The sequence below is a fragment of the Gigantopelta aegis genome, chromosome 11, assembly GCF_016097555.1.
Source record: "Gigantopelta aegis isolate Gae_Host chromosome 11, Gae_host_genome, whole genome shotgun sequence".
Lineage (NCBI taxonomy): Eukaryota > Metazoa > Mollusca > Gastropoda > Neomphalida > Peltospiridae > Gigantopelta > Gigantopelta aegis.
The window spans coordinates 9,045,650-9,071,017 of record NC_054709.1 but is presented as its reverse complement, the minus strand read 5'-3'; the positions used below and the strand labels follow the sequence as shown (position 1 = coordinate 9,071,017).

General features: G+C 39.1%; 2 protein-coding genes across 2 annotated transcripts in view; both read left to right on the top strand.

The window, feature by feature from the left end:
• LOC121385530 (protein timeless homolog) overlaps positions 1 to 10,171 on the top strand; it is a 99,486-nt gene extending 89,315 nt beyond the window's left edge. The window contains exons 37-42 of the mRNA XM_041516238.1: positions 1,006 to 1,134; positions 2,339 to 2,482; positions 4,675 to 4,803; positions 5,992 to 6,135; positions 7,287 to 7,384; positions 9,624 to 10,171. Of these exons, the coding sequence (XP_041372172.1) occupies positions 1,006 to 1,134; positions 2,339 to 2,482; positions 4,675 to 4,803; positions 5,992 to 6,135; positions 7,287 to 7,384; positions 9,624 to 9,751 (772 nt within the window). The 3' untranslated portion in view covers positions 9,752 to 10,171. The remainder of the gene's footprint in view (positions 1 to 1,005; positions 1,135 to 2,338; positions 2,483 to 4,674; positions 4,804 to 5,991; positions 6,136 to 7,286; positions 7,385 to 9,623) is intronic.
• Positions 10,172 to 16,603: 6,432 nt separating this feature from the next.
• Positions 16,604 to 25,368, top strand: part of LOC121385529 — a 24,937-nt gene continuing 16,172 nt past the window's right edge. Inside the window, exon 1 of the mRNA XM_041516237.1 lies at positions 16,604 to 16,731. Coding sequence (XP_041372171.1) covers positions 16,604 to 16,731 — 128 coding nt within the window. The remainder of the gene's footprint in view (positions 16,732 to 25,368) is intronic.

The window sequence follows — 25,368 nt, the reverse complement described above, 5'->3', positions numbered from 1 at the left end:
TTGAGTTACATATCAAGTTTGACATATAGCTTCTGCCTTTATAATGTTGAGTTACAGATCAAGTTTGACGTATAGCTTCTGCCTTTATAATGTTGAGTTACATATCAAGTTTGACGTATAGCTTCTGCCTTTATAATGTTGAGTTACAGATCAAGTTTGACGTATAGCTTCTGCCTTTATAATGTTGAGTTACAGATCAAGTTTGACGTATAGCTTCTGCCTTTATAATGTTGAGTTACATATCAAGTTTGACGTATAGCTTCTGCCTTTGTAATGTTGAGTTACAGATCAAGTTTGACGTATAGCTTCTGCCTTTATAATGTTGAGTTACAGATCAAGTTTGACGTATAGCTTCTGCCTTTATAATGTTGAGTTACATATCAAGTTTGACGTATAGCTTCTGCCTTTATAATGTTGAGTTACATATCAAGTTTGACGTTTATACTGATTTGCTAATTTTTCACATGGAGGTCGGATGTAGCTCGGTCGTAAATCGCTTGATGCCCGGTCGGTTTGTGATCGATTCCTGTCAGTAGGCCCATTCGGCTATTTCTCTTTCCAGCCAGTGCACCATGATTGGTATATGAAAGGCTATGGATGGTATATAGTTATGGTATGGGATGGTGCATATAAAATATCCCTTGCTGCTAATGGGGCAAAAATGTAGTGGGTTTCCTTTTTAAGACTATATGTTAAAATTACCAAATGCTTGACATCCAATAGCCGATGATTAATAAATCATTGTGCTCTTGTGGTGTCGTTAAACAAAACACTTTATTTTTTCACAGAATTATGGCCCTTGAACTTCGGAGGAAATAAAATTTGTTTGGCCCAGTAGCGGACATGTTTTACTTTAACAGTATTCTTAAAATGTTTGTTTTATTAAAGCACTAGATTCGTTATGAATGACATACAACAGATTCACCTAATCAGTTTATCGTAGGCAAGATGTTTAATTCGACAGAATTCTTGTTTTATGATAATTATATAATTCTCGTTCAACAGTATGTCGTCCGAAGACGAACGTTCCTCAGCTGTTGTTGAAAAACAAACAGCAGCCTCTAATCAGTCGGAATCAGGGAAGAAGAAACCGGCCGCGAGAGTAAAACGAATGATTGATTCGGACAGCGACAGGTGAGTTATTATAGGAATTCCAGTCTCAGTCTCTCTGGACAATAAAGGCCGGTATGTAGGCCAGTGGGATTGGTCCCCGTTGATGCGCCCAGTGGTAAAGCATTTTCCATGATGCGTGGTCGATCGATGCCGTCATTAAATTTGAACCGTGTATATTTCAGGGCTAGTATGCTAGTATGTTAAAAACTCTTCAGTTTAAAAATTAATTATTCAGCTTAGCTTAGTAACTGGTTTAACGTGTCCATATACCGTATTTGACCGGAAATTAGCCCAGGGGGCCAAGACAACTCATTGTAAGCTTAGCATGGGGTGGGCTTATTCCCAGACAAGGGGCCAGTTTTGTTGAAAAAAACAAACAAAAAACTAATAATTAAAATAAATAATAATTAAATGAACTAGGACGAAAATGAAAAACGTCCAGTAGCACATCTATTAATAGTGTTCCATTTGTTATTAATAAATAATAGTTTATTAATTAAAAATTTTTTTTTACTAGTATCTAATTATCAGAAACGCACCTTCTATGTTACCAGTGCTGTTTATTTACATTCAAAATTTAATTCTGAGAAGACTTAAAACAACAAACTCAATAGTGTATACACACGTTTCTGACAGGCAGCCAGCTTACACTACAAAGAATTGTCAATCTAGGCCATTGTTCTTAGCCAATCAGAATACGGTATTTGCCTAATTAGCATTAACTGCGGACACAGTGTGGTGGTAAAAATAGACATTGGTTTTAGTTCAGACTTGGGTTTGGGTACTTCAAAAGAAATACTGCAGGCATGAAATTGAAAACAATGTTACACACTGTTACTGTTAGACTACTAAATCTCACTGGTGGTAAAATATTGTGTTACATTTGTGTGTTTAATTATTTGCAGGAGGTATGACCTTTTAAATGAACTTTGAGCAAACTTGCAGTTTTGTGTTATTTATAAGGTGACGAAGTTGGGGGTGGGCTTATTTACGAATGAGGGCCTAATTTCTTAAATGCTATCAAAATGGAGGGGGGCTTATTCAAAGACATGGGCTAATTTCCGGTCAAATACGGTACCACTAAGGTTTTGAACACGTTTATCCTGAGTCTGGCCTCCGATAGGATCGGGGGTCTGACTCGGGACAAGGATATAATTATACAGTGTGCTCTAGAGGTGTCATTAAACAAAACATATTCAACACTTTTTCCTTGTGTTTTTTACAGACTCTCTGAATCGGACGATGACACTCCACTGAATGTTCTCGTAAACGACAAAGTAAAAGAGACGGCAGAATCTGATCAGTCAGAACCGAGTCAGAATGAAACGACTGCGAGACTAAAACCGACGATTGATTCAGACAGTGACAGGTGAGTTATTAAAGGAATTAGAAAGGTTAATGTAAATTTTAATTGCTTACCCCCCTTGGCATCTCCACCACTATATTTTTAATGAATTAACTTATCCCCTTTGCATTTCCACCCCTAGATCTTATTTAGTATACTTTACCCCCTCTGATTTGCACCCCTAGATCTTATTGAGTATACTTTACCCCCTCTGATTTCCACCCCTAGATCTTATTGAGTATACTTTACCCCCTCTGATTTCCACCCCTAGATCTTATTGAGTATACTTTACCCCCTCTGATTTCCACCCCTAGATCTTATTTAGTATACTTTACCCCCTCTGATTTCCACCCCTAGATCTTATTTAGTATACTTTACCCCCTCTGATTTCCACCCCTAGATCTTATTTAGTATACTTTACCCCCTCTGATTTCCACCCCTAGATCTTATCGAGTATACTTTACCCCCTCTGATTTCCACCCCTAGATCTTATCTAGTATACTTTACCCCCTCTGATTTCCACCCCTAGATCTTATCTAGTATACTTTACCCCCTCTGATTTCCACCCCTAGATCTTATTGAGTATACTTTACCCCCTCTGATTTCCACCCCTAGATCTTATTTAGTATACTTTACCCCCTCTGATTTCCACCCCTAGATCTTATTTAGTATACTTTACCCCCTCTGATTTCCACCCCTAGATCTTATTGAGTATACTTTACCCCCTCTGATTTCCACCCCTAGATCTTATTGAGTATACTTTACCCCCTCTGATTTCCACCCCTAGATCTTATTGAGTATACTTTACCCCCTCTGATTTCCACCCCTAGATCTTATTTAGTATACTTTACCCCCTCTGATTTCCACCCCTAGATCTTATTTAGTATACTTTACCCCCTCTGATTTCCACCCCTAGATCTTATTTAGTATACTTTACCCCCTCTGATTTCCACCCCTAGATCTTATCGAGTATACTTTACCCCTCTGATTTCCACCCCTAGATCTTATCTAGTATACTTTACCCCCTCTGATTTCCACCCCTAGATCTTATCTAGTATACTTTACCCCCTCTGATTTCCACCCCTAGATCTTATTGAGTATACTTTACCCCCTCTGATTTCCACCCCTAGATCTTATTTAGTATACTTTACCCCCTCTGATTTCCACCCCTAGATCTTATTTAGTATACTTTACCCCCTCTGATTTCCACCCCTAGATCTTATTGAGTATACTTTACCCCCTCTGATTTCCACCCCTAGATCTTATTGAGTATACTTTACCCCCTCTGATTTCCACCCCTAGATCTTACTGTGTACAATCTACCCCTCCGCATTTAATCCCTATATTTTGTAAGTTTTTAGGTTTAGTCTATAGGTTTTAATTCTGTCTGCCTTCATATAATAATGTATAGTTACATATCAACTTTGATGTTCATGGTGATTTCTCATTTTTGACAGAGTTATGGCCCTTGAATTTGGGGCAAGGTAGGGAACATGTATTGCTTTATCGACCAGCCTTGGTGGTGTCGTGGTTAAGCCATTGGACATAAGGCTGGTAGGTATTGGGTTCGCAGCCAGGTACTGGCTCCCACCCAGAGCTGTGTTTTAACGACTCAGTGGGTTGGTGTAAGACCACTACTACACCATCTTCTCTCTCACTAACAACTAACTCACTGTCCTGGACAGACAGCCCAGATAGCTGAGGTGTGTGCCCAAAACAGCGTGCTTGAACCTTAATTGGATATAAGCACGAAAATAAGTCTAAATGAAACATTTTTTTTATCAATACTCTAAGAATGCTGGTTTTAGATTATGTACATTAACCATGGATGTTACATGACAGATTCACCAAATCAGTGTACTCCTCAGAATTCTTGTCGGGACGTAGCCCAGTGGTAAAGCGCTAGCTTGATCCATGATCAGTTTGGAATTGATCCATGTTGGTGGGCCCATTGGGCTATTTCTCGTTCCAGTGCACGACTGGTATATCAAAGGATGTGGTATGTGCAGTCCTGTCTGTCGGATGGTGCATATAAAATATCCCTTGCTACTAATGGGAAAAATGTAGCGAGTTTCCTCTCTGAGTATATGTCAAAATTACCAAATGTTTGACATCCACTAGCCGATGATTAATAAATTACTGCGCTCTAGTGGTGTCATTAAACAAAACAAACTTTCTCCTCAGAATTCTTGTTTTATGATTTTCTCGTTTAACAGTATATCATCCGAAGATGAAAGTACATCAGCTGTCGTTGAAAAGCAAAGTCCAGCCTATAGCCCGTCGGAATCAAGAAAGAAGAAAACAGCCGCGAGATCAAAACGAATGATTGATTCAGACAGTGACAGGTTAGTTATAGGAATCGAATTTCTCACCATGTTGCACTGCACTGGCTAAAATTAAAAACACGACTGGAAATAGCTTTAATAAAAACAATGGCCAATTCAGGGAACATTTTGTTCAGTATCATGTTGCGATTCGCTATGCAAGTTTCAGAGACCGCTACATAATTTTAAAACTTTAAAACAGTAGTTGCTAATCAATTTTCAACAGACTAGAAATATTGCTAATCAAGATTTTGTAAACAAAATGTTCCCTGCAATTTACTTTTTTATTTTGTTGTGATGAATACCTGGGTACTGTTAGTTGAAAAGGTGGTTTTCGATTAGTACTTCTGCTTCACAAGAAATGGTAGAATGTCTAGGTCATTTTGAGGAATTGATACCTGTGGTATTTGTCAAAAATCAATCTAGAAGTCTGTAACAGCTCGCGTGTCACTCTTTATTACCCATATGGTTAAAAATATCTTAGTACATATCAAAGTGATACGTCCCACTAGAACACCAAGTGGGATGTAATACTTCGTGACGTCATCGATTGGCGCACTACAACCGTACAGGAATGTCATCCAGATGAGTTGAGTTATATAAATTAAGATTGATTATGGGTAATAAATAGGATATTAAACTCACTACCATTTCATATCATATCCCTCGTGAAATAATTTTCATTGTGACAACTGAAAATTATTTAATTCGGGACATAAACCTGATACGAAATGGAAGCTTGTTTAATATCCTATAATTACTAATGGGAAACGTTAATGGTTTTCTCAAAAATTATATCAGAATTATCAAATGTTTGACATCCAATAGGCAAAGATTAATAAATCTGTCTTTTCATTCCGTCTGTCCTACATATAGTTTTCCAGAATCATTTTTTTTTTTTTGCAATGCTTCGAAATATTGCACTGAAATTTTGTGTCTAGCTTTATCATATACTGTTACAGATCCGGGACCTAATTTACAAGGATCTCTTAGGCTCGCTTTCTTGCAACATTGCATGGCTTTGCATGCCATTTTGCATTGCACTGCGAGATCGCTACATTGCGAGAGTTTAGTAAATTAGGCCCCAGGTTCGACTTTCATAGCGATAAACCCTTTGACTCTTGAACGTAAAATGCTAAATTTTGTTATGCCCGGTAGGGGGCATGTATTACTTCAGCAGTACTCTTAGAATGCTTGTTTTTTTTATAGATTGTCTGCATCGGAAGATGAAGATAAAACGACTGTTGTCGAAAATAAAAATCTGGATGAGGTGTCTGTTTCCAGCCAGTCAGAATCGATGAAGACGAGCACGATTCCAAGATTAAAACGGATGATTGATTCAGACAGTGACAGGTGAGTCCATAGCTTTTGTCTCCGTCTGCCCTGTCTGTCCTGCGTAAAGTTTTCCCCGACTTTTTTCACAATGCCTCAAAATATCAAGCTGAAATCATATGCTGTTACAGATCACAAGTTTTACTTACATTGGCGATTTTATGCGATAAGAAAATATTGTTGGGAACGTATTGCTTTGGAAGTACTCTTACAATGCTTGTTTAAAGGAATATTCGTTTAATGACACCTCAGCACATTTTAAACTATGGTTATTTGATTATTGTGACACCTGCAGAGTTTTCACTTTTCAGACAGCCAGTCACTAAATTGTTTTCTTAAGCTGTATTCTAACCGGATGCGAGCCATGCAAGCGATTATTTTAGAAATCATTGATTATCAATCACCGTATCCTAACCGCACACATACAGCGTGATAGATAAATCTGTGACATCGCTCACGTCCGGTTAGGATACAGCAATTGAAATCAGTGATTTCTAAAATAATCACTTGCATCCTGTTAGGATACAGCTTTACTGTCAACACATCAGTAAGAAGGCATTTGGCAACCAATCTTCTCCACACATAAAAATAAAAACATAGGTTCATTCTACTTTATCACATGGCCTTGTACTCAATTTTAAAATAAAAAGACTGGGTTTTATAATTATATATATATATATATATATATATATATATATATATATATATATATAATATATATTATATATATATTATATATATATATATGGTAGCCAACATATATATATGTTTAAAGTGAAATTTCAAATATATGTATACAGTAAAACCCCTCTAAACTGGACACCCATTTAAAGAGTCCATTTTTAAGTAGTATCCGGTTTAGAGAGGTTCTGTTCTGTACTGATATTTAAAAAAGGACCATGAAAAACATCTGGTTTTGAAGGAATTTGGGTGGTTTGCTGAACATGTTGGAGGTAATTTCTTCGGTTTATTGAGGGAATTTCGGTTTACTAAGAGAATTTCAGTTTACTGAAAGTCCGGTTAAGAGGGGTTTGACTACCAGTATATATGTACAGCACCTACCATGACCTTTAATATAACATTTGTGTGGCACTGACATGATTTAGCTTTTATCGTGCAGATAAAATGTTTACAAACAATTGTTTTAATTAATATGTTATTTAAATTTTTAGTGATGATGACCGATTGGTTGTTGATGAAGATCAGCCATCCAGCCAGCCAATGAGCAAGCGACCAAAACTTTTGAATGCTGAGGATAAAAGCAGCGAAGGTGAGTTTGTGATAGGAATATAGGAATGAGTGTAATATCACTAAAACTACTTATCGCAAAAACATATGAAGCAATAAATATGCAATTATGCAGGGTTTCTAGAATTTTTACAAAATCCACTAGCCATGGGATCAGTGATTTTAAACATTTACTAGCCATGATTACAATTTCACTAGCCCTACTTTACTTAAAGCCGCATGCCCTAGTTCCATCAAGCGAAAATAAATTATAATTTGGTTAATCTACAAACCTGTAACACACTTAGATCACGTTTTTATCAAATGGAGTGAAAAAGCAGGTTTTATATCGATAAATACCATGGGAATCCCCATGTCCCAGTTGCTTGAAATAATTTTGAAAGTTAGTATTCTGATGTCACCGGTAGATATCGCTCGAAGCACAACAATGCCTACGTCACGACAAATTTCACAGAGTGCGCACAGACTTGGGGTGCGTTCCTTTCACCTCTCCTGGACATGTTCCAACTGTTCTGTCCTGGTTGTATCCCCTCTCCAGATATCGTAAGACTTAGCAAAATTATTGGTTTTAAGGGTTTGTAACGTTTTGTATTGAGACATTGAGACACTTACTTGCCTGAACTTTATTGTTACTGAAAATGTTCACGAACTGTGAAGAAAAATCTCACAAATGAACAACAAGCAAACGCCAACAAATCGGATGGTGATTGCGCGAACCGTGCACGAGAAAACAAACTGAACCAAAATGACAACGGTCACGTGGTATACCAATGTCTGTGACGTTTATACAGGAAGATTCGCTCTAAAAATAGATTGCACCTCGCTTGCTTAACGTTTTTTTCTCGAGTGCACGCGGCTTGTTAAGAAATACAAAAAATGCATTTCGTGGTTTTACAAACATCAGGATTACCAAAAAGCACTTCAGGTGAATGGAAATGTGTATTCTAAATAATAAATTGTAAGTAAAGTGCAATTTTATTTGTGAAAAAATGGGTTTAATAGCAAAAAACAACGCCGTAATGGTTAACAACTAGCCGTAACTAGGGCGTGTCCCTTTAATAAAGTTTACTAATAGTAATAATCAATATGTTACCTAAAGAGGGAGATAGCGATTAAAAACACTAAGATTGGAGGCAGGATAGTCATATTTACAAAATAGACTTAAATGCAGCATTTGACAACTTTTTTTTCACTAGACTTTGGGCATGGTAATAGTAGTTATTTACTAGCCCAACACTGAATATCACTAGCCATGGGAGTGGGGCTACCATAATCTAGAAGCCCCGTCAGGCATGGCAATAGTAGTTATTTACTAGCCCAACACTGAATATCACTAGCCATGGGAGTGGGGCTACCATAATCTAGAAGCTCTGTCGGGCATGGCAATAGTAGTTATTTACTAGCCCAACGCTGAATATCACTAGCCATGGGAGTGGGGCTACCATAATCTAGAAGCTCTGTCGGGCATGGCAATAGTAATTATTTACTAGCCCAACACTGAATATCACTAGCCATGGGAGTGGGGCTACCATAATCTAGAAGCCCTGAATTATGTTTGTCCTTTACATTAATAAAATACATTCAATTTTTGAAAGATGAGATTGTATCTTTAATAAAATATTTAAAATACTTGTAAAATGAGATTGTACCTTTAATGAATATGTTAATTAAAAACAAAAGTGAAATAGTAACTTTAAATCAAATGTTTTTAATTCTTGTAAACTGAGATAGTAACTTTATAATAAAATGTTTTAAATTGTTGGAAACTGAAAAAGTACCTTTAATGAAATATTTTTAACATTTTGTAAACTAAGATAACACCTTCTTGGAAGATGTCTTTAATAAAAAAAAAAATTAAAGTTACAATTGTATTTTTAATCAAATATTTTAAATTCTTATGAACTTAAAAAGTACCTTTAATTTTGTAAACTAAGATAATACCTTCTTGGAAGATATCTTTAATAAAAAAAAAATTAAAGGTACAATTGTATTTTTAATCAAATATTTTAAATTCTTATGAACTTAAAAAGTACCTTTAATAAAATATTTGCAAAATTTTGTAAACTAAGATAGTACCTTTTTGTACACCTTTAATAAAATAAAATAAAAATTTAAAGGTAGGCTCCCTACAATTGTATTTTTAATAAAATATTTTAAATTGTGGAACAGTTTTAATTCTGGAAGGGTGAGACATCACTTTATATAAAAAAAAAACCCAAAATATTTCCAAGGTGAAAACCTCTCCATTTTCTGTGTTTCAGCGACGTTTCCGGCCACGATGTTATCCCAGCTGCATGACGACTCTGATTCGGACATCGACGACCACGTTCCACTGAGGAGAGCGTTACACAGGAACTGTATTCAGAGTGACGACGATGACAACAACTGAACAAACACCAAGACATTTAGTTATGTCTCAAATTTATTACCCATATGGGCTCAAATATACGGGGTAATATTTTTCCGATCTCTGCACAGTGTGCAAATTGTTTCTACAGCCACTGATTGGCTGGCTTAAAAATCACTACGTTTGGTTGGTTGCTTGCTTGCCATGTCCGGAACTTCACTTTCATTCATATAATGTCTCCATTCATGAGTCAGATTACACATACGTTATACGATCTACAAAGATTTACAAAAACAAATGGACTGATTTGTTTCGTAAATATGAAATGGTATAATTTTCATAAGCAGTGGCTTTAATAATATATAAAAATAATTATTTTCAAACGCAAATACAGTTGTATTATTTTGTACTGTAAACATTTGGCTGTAAAAAGAACCCCGTTATGCTATGACGTCACTTACATTATGTCGTCATATAATGCACATAAGATTATATGACGTAATGGCTGATGGCTTTGTTGTAGACTGCAGAGGAATTTTTACATTAAAAATCAGTTAAAATTTACAATGGGTAATAAAGAGAATAACCAACTCGCTACGAGGAGTTACGAATTATCTGTCCCTCGTGAATGAATGTTGTAAAACCCTCGCCAAAGGTTCGGGTTGACAACATTCATTCACTCGGGACAGATAAGTCATAATTCGTCATAGCTCGTTAGTTATTCTCTAATTACGTCATATAGCAGGGATTCATAATGCACCAAAATTAAGATGATAAACGTTGTGTCCCACATATGTATGCCTAAAATAATCACCTCCAAATTATGTACAAACATGCAGCCGCAAAACATTGTGAAAAAATAATGAAATGTTAAGCTTTAATTCTTGATTAAAAGGAAGGAAATGTTTTATTTAACAGCGCACTCAACACATTTTATTTACGGTTATATGGCATTGGACATATGGTTAAGAACCACACACAGATATTGAGGTAGGAAACCTGTGGTTGCCACTAAATGGCTACTCTTTTCGATTAGCAGCAAGGGATCTTTTATATGCACCATCCCACAGACAGGATAGCACATACCATGGCCTTTGTTACACCAGTTGTGGATCACTGGCTGGAACGAGAAATAGCCCAATGGGCCCACCAACGGGAATCGCGCATCAAGTGAGCGCTGTACCACGAGTTACGTCTCGCCCCCTAAATGAATTAGATTAAAATGACTTGAAATAGATTTGAGAAAATCCACCTAACTCTTCAGCATTATTGCACGAAAAAGACTTAGCGACATTGCTGCACTACGTACAGACAACAAAACCTGTTGCGCCTACATTAGTGAGATCTTAAGCCCTGTATAGGTGCAGATAACAGACTGAAAATGTGCAGATAACAGACTGAAAATGTGCATGATTTAAGAACAATTTGTACTTTGCAGTTGGACCAAGAGTGTCAAAGGTCGCTTACTAGACTGGTGTTTGCACTTGGCATTAAATCAATGAGGTAGGACAGAATAGGATGAAAACCAGTCAAATTCATAAACTCTAGCCTTTACTTAATGATTATGTGAATTGCAATTATTCTAACATGTTTTGTTTTCTATGATTAAATATTAATAGATTATTGCAACAGATCATTGTTAGTACTGCCTTGCTACAGTTAAAAAAGAACACTAAGTGGTGAATTAATGATTTTGAGAAAATCACTCTTTATGACTTTTATCCATGTGGTAAAGGATTTATTAAAGTCACAGACCCTAATTTTAACTCGTTAAAATGTACACCAAATTTAGTTACTCTACAAACCTGTAACACATTTGGATAAAGTTACAACATAGTGAAACAAGAGTTTGTGACGTTTAAACGGGGAAATGCCCTTAAAATCGACTAAAACTCGATTCCTTAATTGTTTCTTCTCAGATGCACATGCGTTTTAAAAAATATCGGTATAAAAAATGCATTTTGTGATATTAAAAACACCAGGATGACCAGAAACATTTTGGATGTACGGAAATTAATAATCTAAACAAAATCATAAGTAAAGTATGATTTCAGTCATCTAAAATGGCTCTAATAATTAAAAACATGCCTTAGTGTTTAAAGACTAGGGTCTGTCACTTTAATAGTGAAAAATACGCCGTAATGATTAAAAACTAGGGTTTGTCACTTTAATAGTGAAAAATATGCCGTAATGATTAAAAACTAGGGTCTGTCACTTTAATAGTGAAAAATATGCCGTAATGATTAAAAACTAGGGTCTGTCACTTTAATAGTGAAAAATACACCGTAGTGTTTAAAAACTAGGGTCTGTCACTTTAATAGTGAAAAATATGCCGTAATGTTTAAAAACTAGGGCCTGTCACTTTAAGCAGTTGAATGATTTTGTTTCTCAAGGTTGATATTTAATGGAGATATCTCTTTGGTATCTGGCGGTATTATTGTGATACTTATGTTTACTTACTACAATTTGTACGTCAACTCATTTTGTAATCTATTATCACTTAACCAGGCCTTTGAGAACTAAATATTTGCGTAAACCTTTTATCAGTTAGGCAAAAATGCATTCAGGAAACTTTTTTTCTTCTTTTTTTGCATAACCCATTATGTCTATGTAAATAATGTCCTAAATTTAATGTGCGAACGGAAAATAGGTTATGCTAAATTAGATTTGCGTGAACGATGTGCGAACGAAACAATCCTTCTCGCAATTTTCAGTCCTGCTTGCTGCATTTTGACTTGGCAGGACAGAGTACGATAAACCAAGTTTCAACAACTTATCAAGTGGTAAATGTGTTTTTATTATTTATTTTGTCCATTATATATCTGTTGTGAAGATAAAATATGTCAAGAGGTTTTAAACTTGTTGGGTTTTTCCTTTCAGTTATGTTCTGATTTATCAAGTTCTTTAAGCATTGATTGCTGGATTCATTTGACCAATTAATTGAGTACAAGTTTTATGAGTTAAAGTTTGTTTTGTTTAACGACACCACTAGAGCACATTGATTTATTAAGCATCTTCTGTTGGGTGTCAAACATTTGGTTATTTTGACAGTCTTGACTGGTGCACTGGGTGAATCGAGAAACAGCCCAATGGGACCACTAATGGGGATAGAAGGAAGAAAAGAAATGTTTTATTTGATGACGCACTCAACACATTTTATTTACGGTTATATAGCGTCGGACATATGGTTAAGGACCACACACAGATAATGAGAGAGGAAATCCGCTGTCGCCAGTTCATGAGCTACTCTTTCGATTAGCAACAAGGGATCTTTTATATACACTATCCCACAGACAGGATAGTACATACCACGGCCTTTGTGGAGCACTGGCTGGAACAAGAAATAGCCCAATGGGTCCACCGACGGGAATCAATCCTTGATCGATCACGCATCAGGCGAATGCTTTACCACTGGGCTACGTCGCGCCTCCTAATGGGGATGGATTCCAGATCGACCTTGCATCAAATGAGTGCTTTACCACTGGGCTACGTCGCGCCCCCTAATGGGGATGGATTCCAGATCGACCTTGCATCAAGTGAGCGCTTTACCACTGGGCTACGTCGCGCCCCCTAATGGGGATGGATTCCAGATCGACCTTGCATCAAGTGAGCGCTTTACCACTGGGCTACGTCGCGCCCCCTAATGGGGATGGATTCCAGATCGACCTTGCATCAATTGAGCGCTTTACCACTGGGCTACATCGCGCCCCCTAATGGGGATGGATTCCAGATCGACCTTGCATCAAGTGAGCGCTTTACCACCGGGCTACGTCGCGCCCCCTAATGGGGATGGATTCCAGATCGACCTTGCATCAAGTGAGCGCTTTACCACTGGGCTACGTCGCGCCCCCTAATGGGGATGGATTCCAGATCGACCTTGCATCAAGTGAGCGCTTTACCACTGGGCTACGTCGCGCCCCCTAATGGGGATGGATTCCAGATCGACCTTGCATCAAGTGAGCGCTTTACCACTGGGCTACGTCACGCCCCCTAATGGGGATGGATTCCAGATCGACCTTGCATCAAGTGAGCGCTTTACCACTGGGCTACGTCCGGCCCAACAAGTTTTATGAATGAGTACAGGGTGCTGTGGGGAGATGTCCGGCTCAATTGGTAGAATGTTTGCCTAATGCTAGTCTCAGGCTGCCAACTTTCATGACAGAGTTGGTCAACTAGTCTGTTGCATTGTAATGTGCCCAACTCCCGGTAGGTTCGTCAGACCTTTAAATACCATAATATCTACGTTGTTCAACAAACAACTGGCGAGAAGAAACATGAAAAATATTTTGATACGAGTAGTGTAAAAATCTGGCAATGATATTATAAGATCGTCTGCAAGCAAAACGTATTTATTAAATGCATAATTTTATACATTACATTTAGGAGAGTAATGTTAGGCTAAGACTGTCAACTGTCACGGCGAAGTTGGCCAACTCGACGGTTGCGTTGTAATTTCTTCCCGACTTACGGTAGGTTCGCTCAGATTAATAACTAATGGGTTATACGACGAGAATTGAGTTGTAGAGTGCTCAGACTAGCAACTGGACAGTCGTAGAACTTTGTGTTGGCTGTTAGTAGTCTCAGCCTAGCATAAGATGGTTGGGTCACAAGATCAAATCCCTCAATGGATCCATTTGGGATTTTCCTGTCCCAACCACTCTTCCATGACTGGTATATTAAAGGTGGTGGAATGTCCTGCCCTGTCCTCGGAAAGTCCATATAAAAGATATGTTGCAGATAATGGAAAATATAACATGTTTCCTCAGAAGATATCAGAATTATCAAATGCTTCCAACAGACAGGACAGCACATACTACAGCCGTTGATAAACAAGTTGTAGGGCACTGATTGAGACTGGAGGAGAGGGGACAAGGAATCCCCCCCCCCCCCCCCCCCCCCCCCCCCCCCCCCCCCCCCCCCCCCCCCCCCCCCCCCCCCCCCCCCCCCCCCCCCCCCCCCCAACAGGCTTAGGGAAACGTGTCTCATTAGGCCAACATTCCTTTTTTTTCCCCATCGTTCCAGCCAGTGCACCACGACTGGTATATCAAAGGGTGTGGTATGTGCTATCCTGTCTGTGGGATGGTGCATATAAAAAAATCCCTTTGTATGTATGGAAAAATGTAGTGGGTTTCCTCTCTAAGACTGTCAAAATTACCAAATGTTTGACATCCCATAGCCGATGATTAAATAAATCAGTGTGTTCTAGTGGTGTCGTTAAACAAAACAAACCATGCTTTCTTTTTCAAGGGATGTACGTGTAAAAGGGGGTAGTAAAAATAATCAGGGCAAATTCATACGGGATTGTCGGCAACTTTTTCATATTGTTTTTTAGGGGAACCCCAGCCTCTCTGGTAACAGCCTTATGTGTGATAGAATGCACACACCTGCGACCCCAGCATTCCAAAGTGAAGCACATTAATTTATTAATCATCGGCTATTGGATGCCCGTCATTTGATCATTTTGACGTAGTCTTAGAGAGGAAACCTGCTACAGTTTCCCATTAAAAGCATGGGATCGTTTATATTTCGTAGCATAGCACATACCATGGCCTTTGATATACCAGTCGTGATGCACTGGCTGAAACGAGAAATAGTCCAATGTGCCCACCGACGGGGATCGACCCCAGACCGACCGCGCATCAGACGAGCGCTTTACCACTGAGCTACGTCACTGCCCTCGTTTATGGTTCGACAATCCATTTCCTTGTATTATTAATGGACCACTGATCAGCAATTAAAGACAGGTCCAGAATTTACTAGGGGCGGAAGGGGAAGCGTACATGTGCGCGAGGCGTGTGTACATGGTTCTAACCGCAGGTGCGGATTAAGGGGAGGGTGCTGGTGTGCGCCACGTCGGAATTTCGAAGTGCACCCTAAAATTCTGTGCTTAACAGATGAATACAATAAGTATATATATATATATATATATATATATATGACATACGTGTAATAGCTTGATTGCACTGGTGAGGCTACCGTGGCGCCTAGCTCGAGTCCTCTACTAGCCCTCCCCGTCTCTGACAATATATAAATAGGGGAGGGCTAGAGGACACTCGAGCTAGCGCCCCCTCACCTCCACCCAAGCACACCTCTTCTTTTTTTTCTGGTCGACTTAGTTTCCAGGGAAGATTATTATATAGGCCTACGTGTAATGAATGTTCTAAAGTACTTCTGAATACTATAGGAAGAAGGAAGAAAATACATTTTTTATTTACGGTTATATGGCGTCGGACATATGGTTAAGGACCACATATATATTTCAGTTAGTAGCAAGGGATCTTTTGTATGCACCATCTCACATACAGGGTAGCACATACCACGGCCTTTGATGTACCAGTCGTGGTGCACTGGCCGGAGTGAGAAATAGCCCAATGAGCCCACTGACGGGATCGATCCCCGACCGACCGCGCATCAAGCGAACGCTTTACCACTGGGCTACGTCCCTCCCCTCTGAATACTATAGGTGCCCTTTTTAAACGTTGCACCCCTCCTAATTAACAACCTTCACCTCCCCTTATTGTTGACATATCAATAGGGGAAGGGTTAGGGGTGACACGAGCTACCCTGAGAGGTGCGTGCAGACGCTCGCGCCAACTCGCACCTCCTCCCGACCCGCACCCCCTCCCCACCTCGCCGAGTCTGCCCCAACACAATCAATGAATCGAACATGAGTGTTTGACATATGCGACTAATCCGAGATAAACTTGTTATTCAACCGGAAGGCTGGATCTGGCCAGCTCATTAGCATATACACCGAACTGCCAACGGTAACCAAGGACTCGGTAGTGGAGTACAGGGCTTCTCTACAAGTATTTCTGTGTGACACAGACACCAGGGACAGATTTCGCTTGGAACAGAAGATTTTTAAAAAAAGAGAGAAAAACCCACACAATTATGACGTCCCTGCAACTGTTCCCTGAAAAGGATCACAACATAAGGGGGGCGCCTCCAGAATGGGGGACGGGACAGCCCGACGAACACACGGACCTGTGGGTACCCCGCGCTGCTACCTGGATTTACACGTAAGTATATAAACATTATTAAGTGTCCTTTCTTGTTAACTTGATTTTCGTGCGTGTATTATTAAGTTTTCAAGCACGCTGTTCTGGGCAAGGGGGAGGGGGTCTAGACTGGTGACCGAAGTTTATTGGTGGGGGGAGGGGGGTCAAGACATGTTCCTCCGGAAAATGTATGGGGGAGGGGGAGAAAATGTACTCGAGCAAGAGGGGTGGGGGTCCGACCCCCGAAATCCCCACCCCAGTATACGCGCCTGAGAGTTAGTAGTTAGTGCAGGGGTGAAGCTAGGTCCAATTTGATGTTGCTTCTGTATCTAGCTTCCACAGGAAGAAGTTTTCGACAGAAGGAAAACTTGATTTTAAACGTGAAATACACAAAAAGTACTTATTTTAACAATTTCTACACCTTTACATTCTTATTAATAGGCCTCGGCGGTTTCGTGGTTACGCCTTCGGACATAAGGCTGGTAGGTACTGGGTTCGCAGCCCGGTACCGGCTCGCACCAAGAGCGAGTTTTAACAACTCAATGGGTAGGCGTAAGACCATACACCCTCTTCTCTCTCACTAACCACTAACCCACTGTCCTGGACAGACAGCCCAGATAGCTGAGGTGTGCCCAGGACAGCGTGCTTGAACCTTAATTGGCTATAAGCACGAAAATAAATAGAAATGAAATGAAATAGGATCTAGCACAGTCAGTAGAGTGCTCGTCTAAGGTGATAGCGTCATAGGAACGAACCGCCTTAGTGGACCAATTTACTGGTCCTTTTTTTCTTTTTCTTTTTGCCGTTCCAACCAGTACCCCACGACTGGTATATTAAAGGCTGTGGTTTGTGCTGTCCTCTTTGGGGAAAAAAGTTAATTTGTTTTGTTTCACGACGCCACTAGAGCCCGTTGATTTATTTGCATATAAAAGACCCCTTGCTGCTGATAAAAAAAAATGTAGCAGTTTTTCTATACGACTATATGTTAAAAATTAACAAATGTTTGACATCCAACAGCCGGGGTCGGGACGTAACCCAGTGGTAAAGCGCTAGCTTGATGTGCGGTCGGTTTAGGATCGATCCCCGTCGGTGACCCCATTGGGCTATTTCTCGTTCCAGCCAGTGCTCCACGACTGCTGTAACAAAGCCCGTGGCATGTACTATCCTGTCTGTGGGATGGTGCATATAAAAGATCCATTCCTGCTAATCGAAAAGAGTAGCCCATGAAGTGACGACAGCGGATTTCCTCTCTATATATCTGTGTGGTCCTTAACCAAATGTCTGACGCCATATAACCGTAAATAAAATGTGTTGAGTGCGTCGTTAAATAAAACATTTCCATTTCCAACAGCCGATGATTAATAAATCAACATGCTCTAGTGGTTGATTGATAGAAGACATATTTCAATGTATAAACAACAAAAGGATTGGGCACAAATTTGCCAACTTACTAGGCCCTCTTCTATTAGCGTGCTCCAGACAAAAGAAAAGTTTAACTTTACGTCATTGAGGCCGATATCTTAACCACTAGGCCACTAAGGTCACTAGTTGAGCGACTACCTGTAGAATGTATATTAAAGAACAAGAACATTATCTATTCACACCCATGATCTATGACAGCTATTTTATACAGTCACGGTTGACGCTGTTTGTAAAGTCGCGCAGTATAATATACTATAGCACAAGTGACACGGAACGTTTATTATGGCTATAACTTTCGTGTCAAAGGCTACAGTCCGTGTTGTCCTGTAGTTTTCAGGTAAAGGGTTATGTTCCGCTTAACCAATCTGTCTCTGTCTCTGTCTCTCTCTGTCTCTCTCTCTGTCTCTCTCTGTCTCTCTCTCTCTCTCTCTCTCTCTCTGTCTCTCTCTCTCTCTCTCTCCTATCTCCCCCCTCTCTCTGTCTGTCTCTCTCTCTGTCTCTCTCTCTCTCTGTCTCTCTCTCTCTCTCTCTCCATATCTCTCCCCCCCCCCCTCTCTCTCTCACACGTGTACGTACGCACGCACGCATTCACACACAGCCTCTGATTTCATCAGAGTTCTTTCTAGAACAGGGCTAAGAAGTGCGCGGCTGAGGTTTCCTAAATTGTCTTAAACTGTGAGACAGCCAAAGTTATCAGAGAATATTCTATTCCCCAATCAAATGCAGTACGTGTTAGGTGATGTTATCATAGCTTGCGTCATGTGAACGCACCTCAAGTTGAAGTGGCTTTATTATTTGATTTTGTTCCCAGATCAATTAGCGCACAAAAGGTAATAGTATCGTCTGTATAAATCATTAACGTGTTCTCCTGTTTGTTACGCTGCCAGAAAAGTCGGCTTAGTATTAGTCCAAATCCACTCAACTGGATATTCATCGATTTCTGTGACGTGTCTCAGCGGGGACCATTTGCATGCTGAGCCAGAGGTCGTGAGATCGATCTGCATTAGTAGACCAATTTGTCTTCTTCTTTCTTTTCTTTTCTTTTCTTTCTTTTTTTTATTTTTTATTTTTATTATCCATTTCAATTAGATCTTCGTGACTGGCGAAGCAAAAGTCGCAGCTGACCTACCCGATTTTCTTACTAATGGAACTGAATAGCTCATAATTTGAAATAGAATGAAAATGTATTTATCAACACCTCAGCTCGTCTGATGCGCTGTTGGTCTAGGATCGATCCCCGTCGATGGACCCTTGGGCCATTGCTTGTTCCAGCCAGTGCATCACGACTGGTATAACAAAGGTCATGGTATTTGCTATCCTGTCTGTTGGGTGGTGCCTATAAAAGACCCCTTTGGAAAAATGTAGTGGGTTTCCTCTTCAAGACAATATGTCAAAATTACAAAATATTTCGCATCCAATAGCCGATCTGATTAATAAATCAATGTGCTTTAGTGGTGTCGTTAAACAACAAAAACAAACTTTGAAAACAAAATCAACATCTCAGCACATTTTAAATTACGGCTCGTGCCAGCCAGTGCACCACGACTGGTATATCAAAGACCATGGTATGTGCTGTCCTATCTGTGAGATGGTGCATATAAAAGATCCCTTGCTGCTAATGGAAAAATGTAGCAGGTTTCCTCTTTAAGATTATATATGTCAAAATACCAAATATTTTACATCCAGTAGCCGATTGTTAATAAATCAGTGTGCTCTAGTGCTGTCGTTAAACAACAAAAAAACTTTAAAAACAAAATCAACACTTCAGCACATTTTAAATTACGGCTATAAACTATGGGTAGTTTGACACTTGAATTAGCAACCCGTATATGTCACACATGTTACTCCCACTGAACAAGCAGCAAGCGATATTTTATATGCAATTTAATATGTAGTAGGTCTAGTGCTTTTTGTGTTTATCGACAACACTAGAGCACGTTCGTTTATTAATCACCGACTATTGGATATAGTAACTTTAACATAATCTTACAGAAAACCCGCTACATTTTTCTGTTAGTAGCAAGGGATCTTGCAGACAGGGCAGCACATACCGCGGCTTTTGATATAGCAGTTGTGGGGCACTTGTGGGGATGGTGGAAGGGAACCAGTCGCAGAATGGGTCCACCGATACTTCTATAGTATGCAAGCAGGTGCGTGTGTGGAGTGGTCTGGACTGTGTCTGGCGATGTTTCTAGGGGAGATGGTGCGGGTTAATCCACCCCTCCCCCCCGGAAATATATATATATTTAAAAACAGAAAATTCCGCAGGATAGGTGGGTTACAGATATGACTGCTGCAACTCAAGCACCTCAGGGCTGCGTTCAGCCAGACCGAGCAGAAAAACGCTCGCTCGACTGGTTTATGCGCTTCACGTTAAACCAAATGGCCACGACGGGAACCAATCGAATAGTTCACGAACGTTAGTGAAACTTTCGCTGGTTGAACTTAGGACAGTGAGCGCTCTACCCATTAAGCCGGACAGAAGAGTAGGCCTATACACGGTCTTTGGGGTATCTTCTTCGTCTTCTTTTCGTTCTCTCTAATCATGACCTTCGAGTCCTAAATAGGTTAATTTTCCAAACTAAACGTTTCTATCCTACATCAGGGTGAACTGGATAGTTTTCTTTGTCGCCATCTAATTTGTCTGCCAGGCAGGCCATGCCTTCCCTCAGTTCAGCCAGCAAACGTTTCACTAACGTTCGCGAACTATTTGATTGGTTTTCGACGTCGCCATTTGATTTACGTTTTTTGTTCTGTCTGGCTGAACGCAGACCTGGTCTCATATTTGTTGGTGTTCGCTGCAACCCTGGCCTGCGTTTAACCAGACCGAACAGAAAAAAACCGTCCGGCTGACTGGTTTGTGCGCTTCACGGTGAACCAAGTGGGCACGTTGGGAACCAATCAAATAGTTCGCGAACGTTAGCGAAACGTTTGCTGGCTGAACTTGGGGCTGGAGGAAGTGGGTTGTAAATAAATAAAAAAAACCTTTAAGGTTTGTTTTGTTTAACGACACCACTAGAGCATATTGATTTATTAATTATCGGCTATTGATATACCAGTCGTGGTGTACTGGCTGGAACGAGAAACGGGGATCGATCTCAAACCATGTCCTGAACCTGTGTTTTATACAGACGTGCTTGTAAGCACGTATCAAAGGGCTGATTAATTAACTGACTGACGTGTGTATTTTGTACAGCTATGTTGTATTATTTATGTTATGTATTCAACTGATGAGTTGTGAAACTCAGAGCAAATAAAGAACTTGAACTTGAACTTGAACTTGAACTTGACTGACTGATTGAATGATTAATTGTGAGATTTAAAGACGTTTTATCACCGACTACAAGGTTCGTTTTTGTCTAATGTTGGATCATACATAAAAACTTTGTATTCACTTGGGATACTAAAAATCAATATTGTACCACTCACTACTTTTTTTGAAGATCAACGACAAAGAACGTTCTATCCTTCATTCATTCGTTCACTCATCCATTCGTTAACTTCAGTTTTCATGCTTATATCCAATTACGGCTCAAGCATACTGTCCTGAGCACACACACTTCAGCTATATGGCCAGTCGATAAGTCAAGGAGAGTGTGTTTTAGTTGTCAGTTTTCTTTCCTTTCATACCCTGTTCCACCACTGTTGAGTATTATAGGATTCGATTTCATTATTGTCACTTTATTTCCGACCCGGAGCAGACATGCTTGAAGCTCTAGTGGCAAATGAGCATGTAAATACTATACCCGAACCCGAACTGTCACTTTTTAATTTAATTTATCAGGACAGTTGTCCTGGGGTCGTTTAGAACATAATCAAATAGTAATCAAAATATCTATAGTGCGCACGTCAGATTAATAAAAACAGAATAAATGACTAATAAAAGTCACTGACTCTAATTTCCGTTTGGCATAAAATGCATTTGGATCTATTACAATACCCGATGCATGTTCAGGAGGGTGAACGAACGCGGTCGCTTGTTAGACTTGTTTTTTGCACCTAACGTGAGATGAATGTGATATTATAGAAGATGGTGGTACCAGTCGAGTTATTCGCGAGCGCTCTGTCTTCTGAACACGCTTTAGAACGACCATGATACATTCGCCAAAATGTATAACGTAAAGCTTCAGTCTCTTGAAATATGTTTAATAGTCATCCAATTCTGTTTCGTACCTCATATGCACTATTCTTCGCGTTCGATTCTATACGCTCGCTTAGCTTATTTTAAAGTTCATTCACCACTACTAGGCCTATGCTACTTCTGTTTAAGTAGTTAAAGGAAACATGTGAGTGGCGTGACCCTATTATTGCTCATTTTAGAGAAACAAAATGATATTTTAAAAATTGCCAATGGATCAAATAATACGGCAAATCGCGTGAGTGACGTCACGGACCGTGTTATCGCCAAGCTCAGAAATATTTTTCGGTAATTTCCGCTAAAAGCTCGTATTTGCTTTGTTCGTGGGTTTTTAAGTATTTAATATATATATATATATATATATATATATATGTGTGTATGTGTATGTGTATGTGTATGTGTGTGTGTGTGTGTGTGTGTGGTGTGTGTGTGTGTGTGTGTGTTATGTATGTATGTATGTATGTATCTATCTATCTATCTATCTATCTATCTATCTATCTATCTATATCTATATCTATATCTATATCTATATATGTATGTATGTATTGATGTATGAACATCTATATATTGTATGTATGTCGAGGTTGACTGTTACATACATAGATATTAACGCACTGGCGCAGGGGATAATTAAATCCTTTCTGGCCTCACAAATTGTCCCATGCCGTTGCTGGGACTCGAACCTGTGGCACCGAATCGCCCGCAAATTGCGAGACTAACCACGATGCGCTCTGAGCTATCGAAGCATCCATAAAAAAGATGTTCTTTAACTCAACCACATGCATGGGGCCTGCAATCTATGCGGTCGATCCCGCTTACGTACATGAAACAATGGGCAGACCTGGCACTGGCTAGTATGTATTGATGTATGACTATCTATATATTGTATGTATGTCGAGGTTGACTGTTACATACATAGATATTAACGCACTGGCGCAGGGGATAATTAAATCCTTTCTGGCCTCACAAATTTTCCCATGCCGTTGCTGGGACTCGAACCTGTGGCACCGAATCGCCCGCAAATTGCGAGACTAACCACGATGCGCTTTGAGCTTTGGAAAAATGTATGTATGTATGTATGTATGTATATATATATATATATATATATATATATATATATATATATATGTATATACATATGTATATGTATATGTATATGTATATGTATATGTATATGTATATGTATATGTATATGTATATGTATATACATACAGGCATCGAAATAAGCATTGTGTCTGGTAACCCATTTACAGGTTATCACAAAATATAGCCTGGTAACCTATAGGTTTCCACAACTGTATGAAAGTTAGAATTGAATTCCTGTTACTACTACGCGGTCGTTCTGAAATTGTAACGGTGCGCGCGAACATCGGTACGAGAAACGAAATCCGGAAGTAAATTTATCTAGTGGGCGCTGCTTAAACGCGAATTGCCAAAATTGCTTTGCAATTGCACAAGTGCGCACGAACATCGGTGCAATTTTGTACGAGAAAACAAAACGCGGACATAAATTCATCTAGTGGACGCTGCTTAAACGCGGAGTGACTTGCGCGCGAACATCGATGCAATTCCTGACGAGATAATGAAACGCAGAAGTCCTGAATGCATTGCCTGGTTTACGTTCGGAAACGAAACTACCGTTCGTTGAAATTTTTGTCGAGAACGAAACACCGTTCTCGACTTTTCTAACATGTGGTAACCTCCCGGTAACCTGAACGACCGTTCTCGACTTATTTCGATGCCTGTATATATATATATATATATATATATATATATATATATATATATATATATATATATATATATATATATTATATATATATATATATATATATATAAATTATTACCAGAGTGTTTTTCGGTATCGTCAATATCTTATATTAGGAATAAAAATTGTATTATGCGAGCCTCTGGCGAGCATAATACATTATTTACATATAATACATTATTTACATATAATACATTATTTACATATAATACATTATTTACATATAATACATTATATACATTATAATACATATAAGCTCAAGCTTAATACAACGTGTTTTTGTAAACTGTACGCGCAAATTTAATTCCAGTTCACCATTACTAGATATTCAAATGACATAAGAATATGTGGCGCGGTGTAGTTTTGAATGGAAATGACATCAAACTCGAATGACGTCATTTTGGATGTCCTTACATCAAAATAAAGTTATGCCTAACATTTTTTGTTTTTTGAACGCTGGACAGCTTTCAGTGTCAAATTGCCATTGAAATGTTTTTATTTGATGACTATGAATGCATACGTCAGTCATGGAGTGTCACCCAAGTACGTTTGCTTAAATGTCAATAAACCTAGTGCCGAGACCTCGACTAATTTACATCTAATTTGCAAAGTTATCAAATTCTTAAAGTATGTGATCTGAAAAATATCACATACTTTGATTGCACTGAAAATGTAAGACATTATATGATAAATATATATATGTGATTCAATTTGTAATTTATTTATGTTTGGTGCGAAATATATATCACGTGTCATGTTTCCTTTCAATGTAAAGCCCCGTGCTAAATATCCGCACTAGATCCACGACCAGTCACCCTGACCTCCTCGCCGCTGTTGTGAGAATATTATTAAATATTGCATGAAGTCACCCGGACGTTACCCCCCAGCTTCGTCCGTGTGCAGTCGGCCCGCGGTTCGTGTTTTTACGTCGTAATTAGTTAACAGCATGATACGTGTTCCACGGTCGCGTACAACAATGATCAAATCGTCAATTCGCGTCTGGCTCTGAGCACTTCGGAGCAATAAAATTGCAGTATAGTTGATCAATAAAGAAAGAAATCACGTCTTTATGTTCTCGAGTGAACTGAAGTGAACGTGATTTTTACAGTGACTTATCACTGTTAATATTACCTTGTTTATTGCCGTTCTTTGAAATAGGATTTTTTATTGCAGGCCTATATTTCGCGATATGATACATTAAACATGTATACGTTTATAAGTTTATAACATTAACTTTCGTTTTATGGGTGGTAATACAATAGGTAAACATTCATAGGCGTACGGTTTCCATTTTTGTATGAGGGTGGGGGTGTCCGGGATGGTGGGTTAG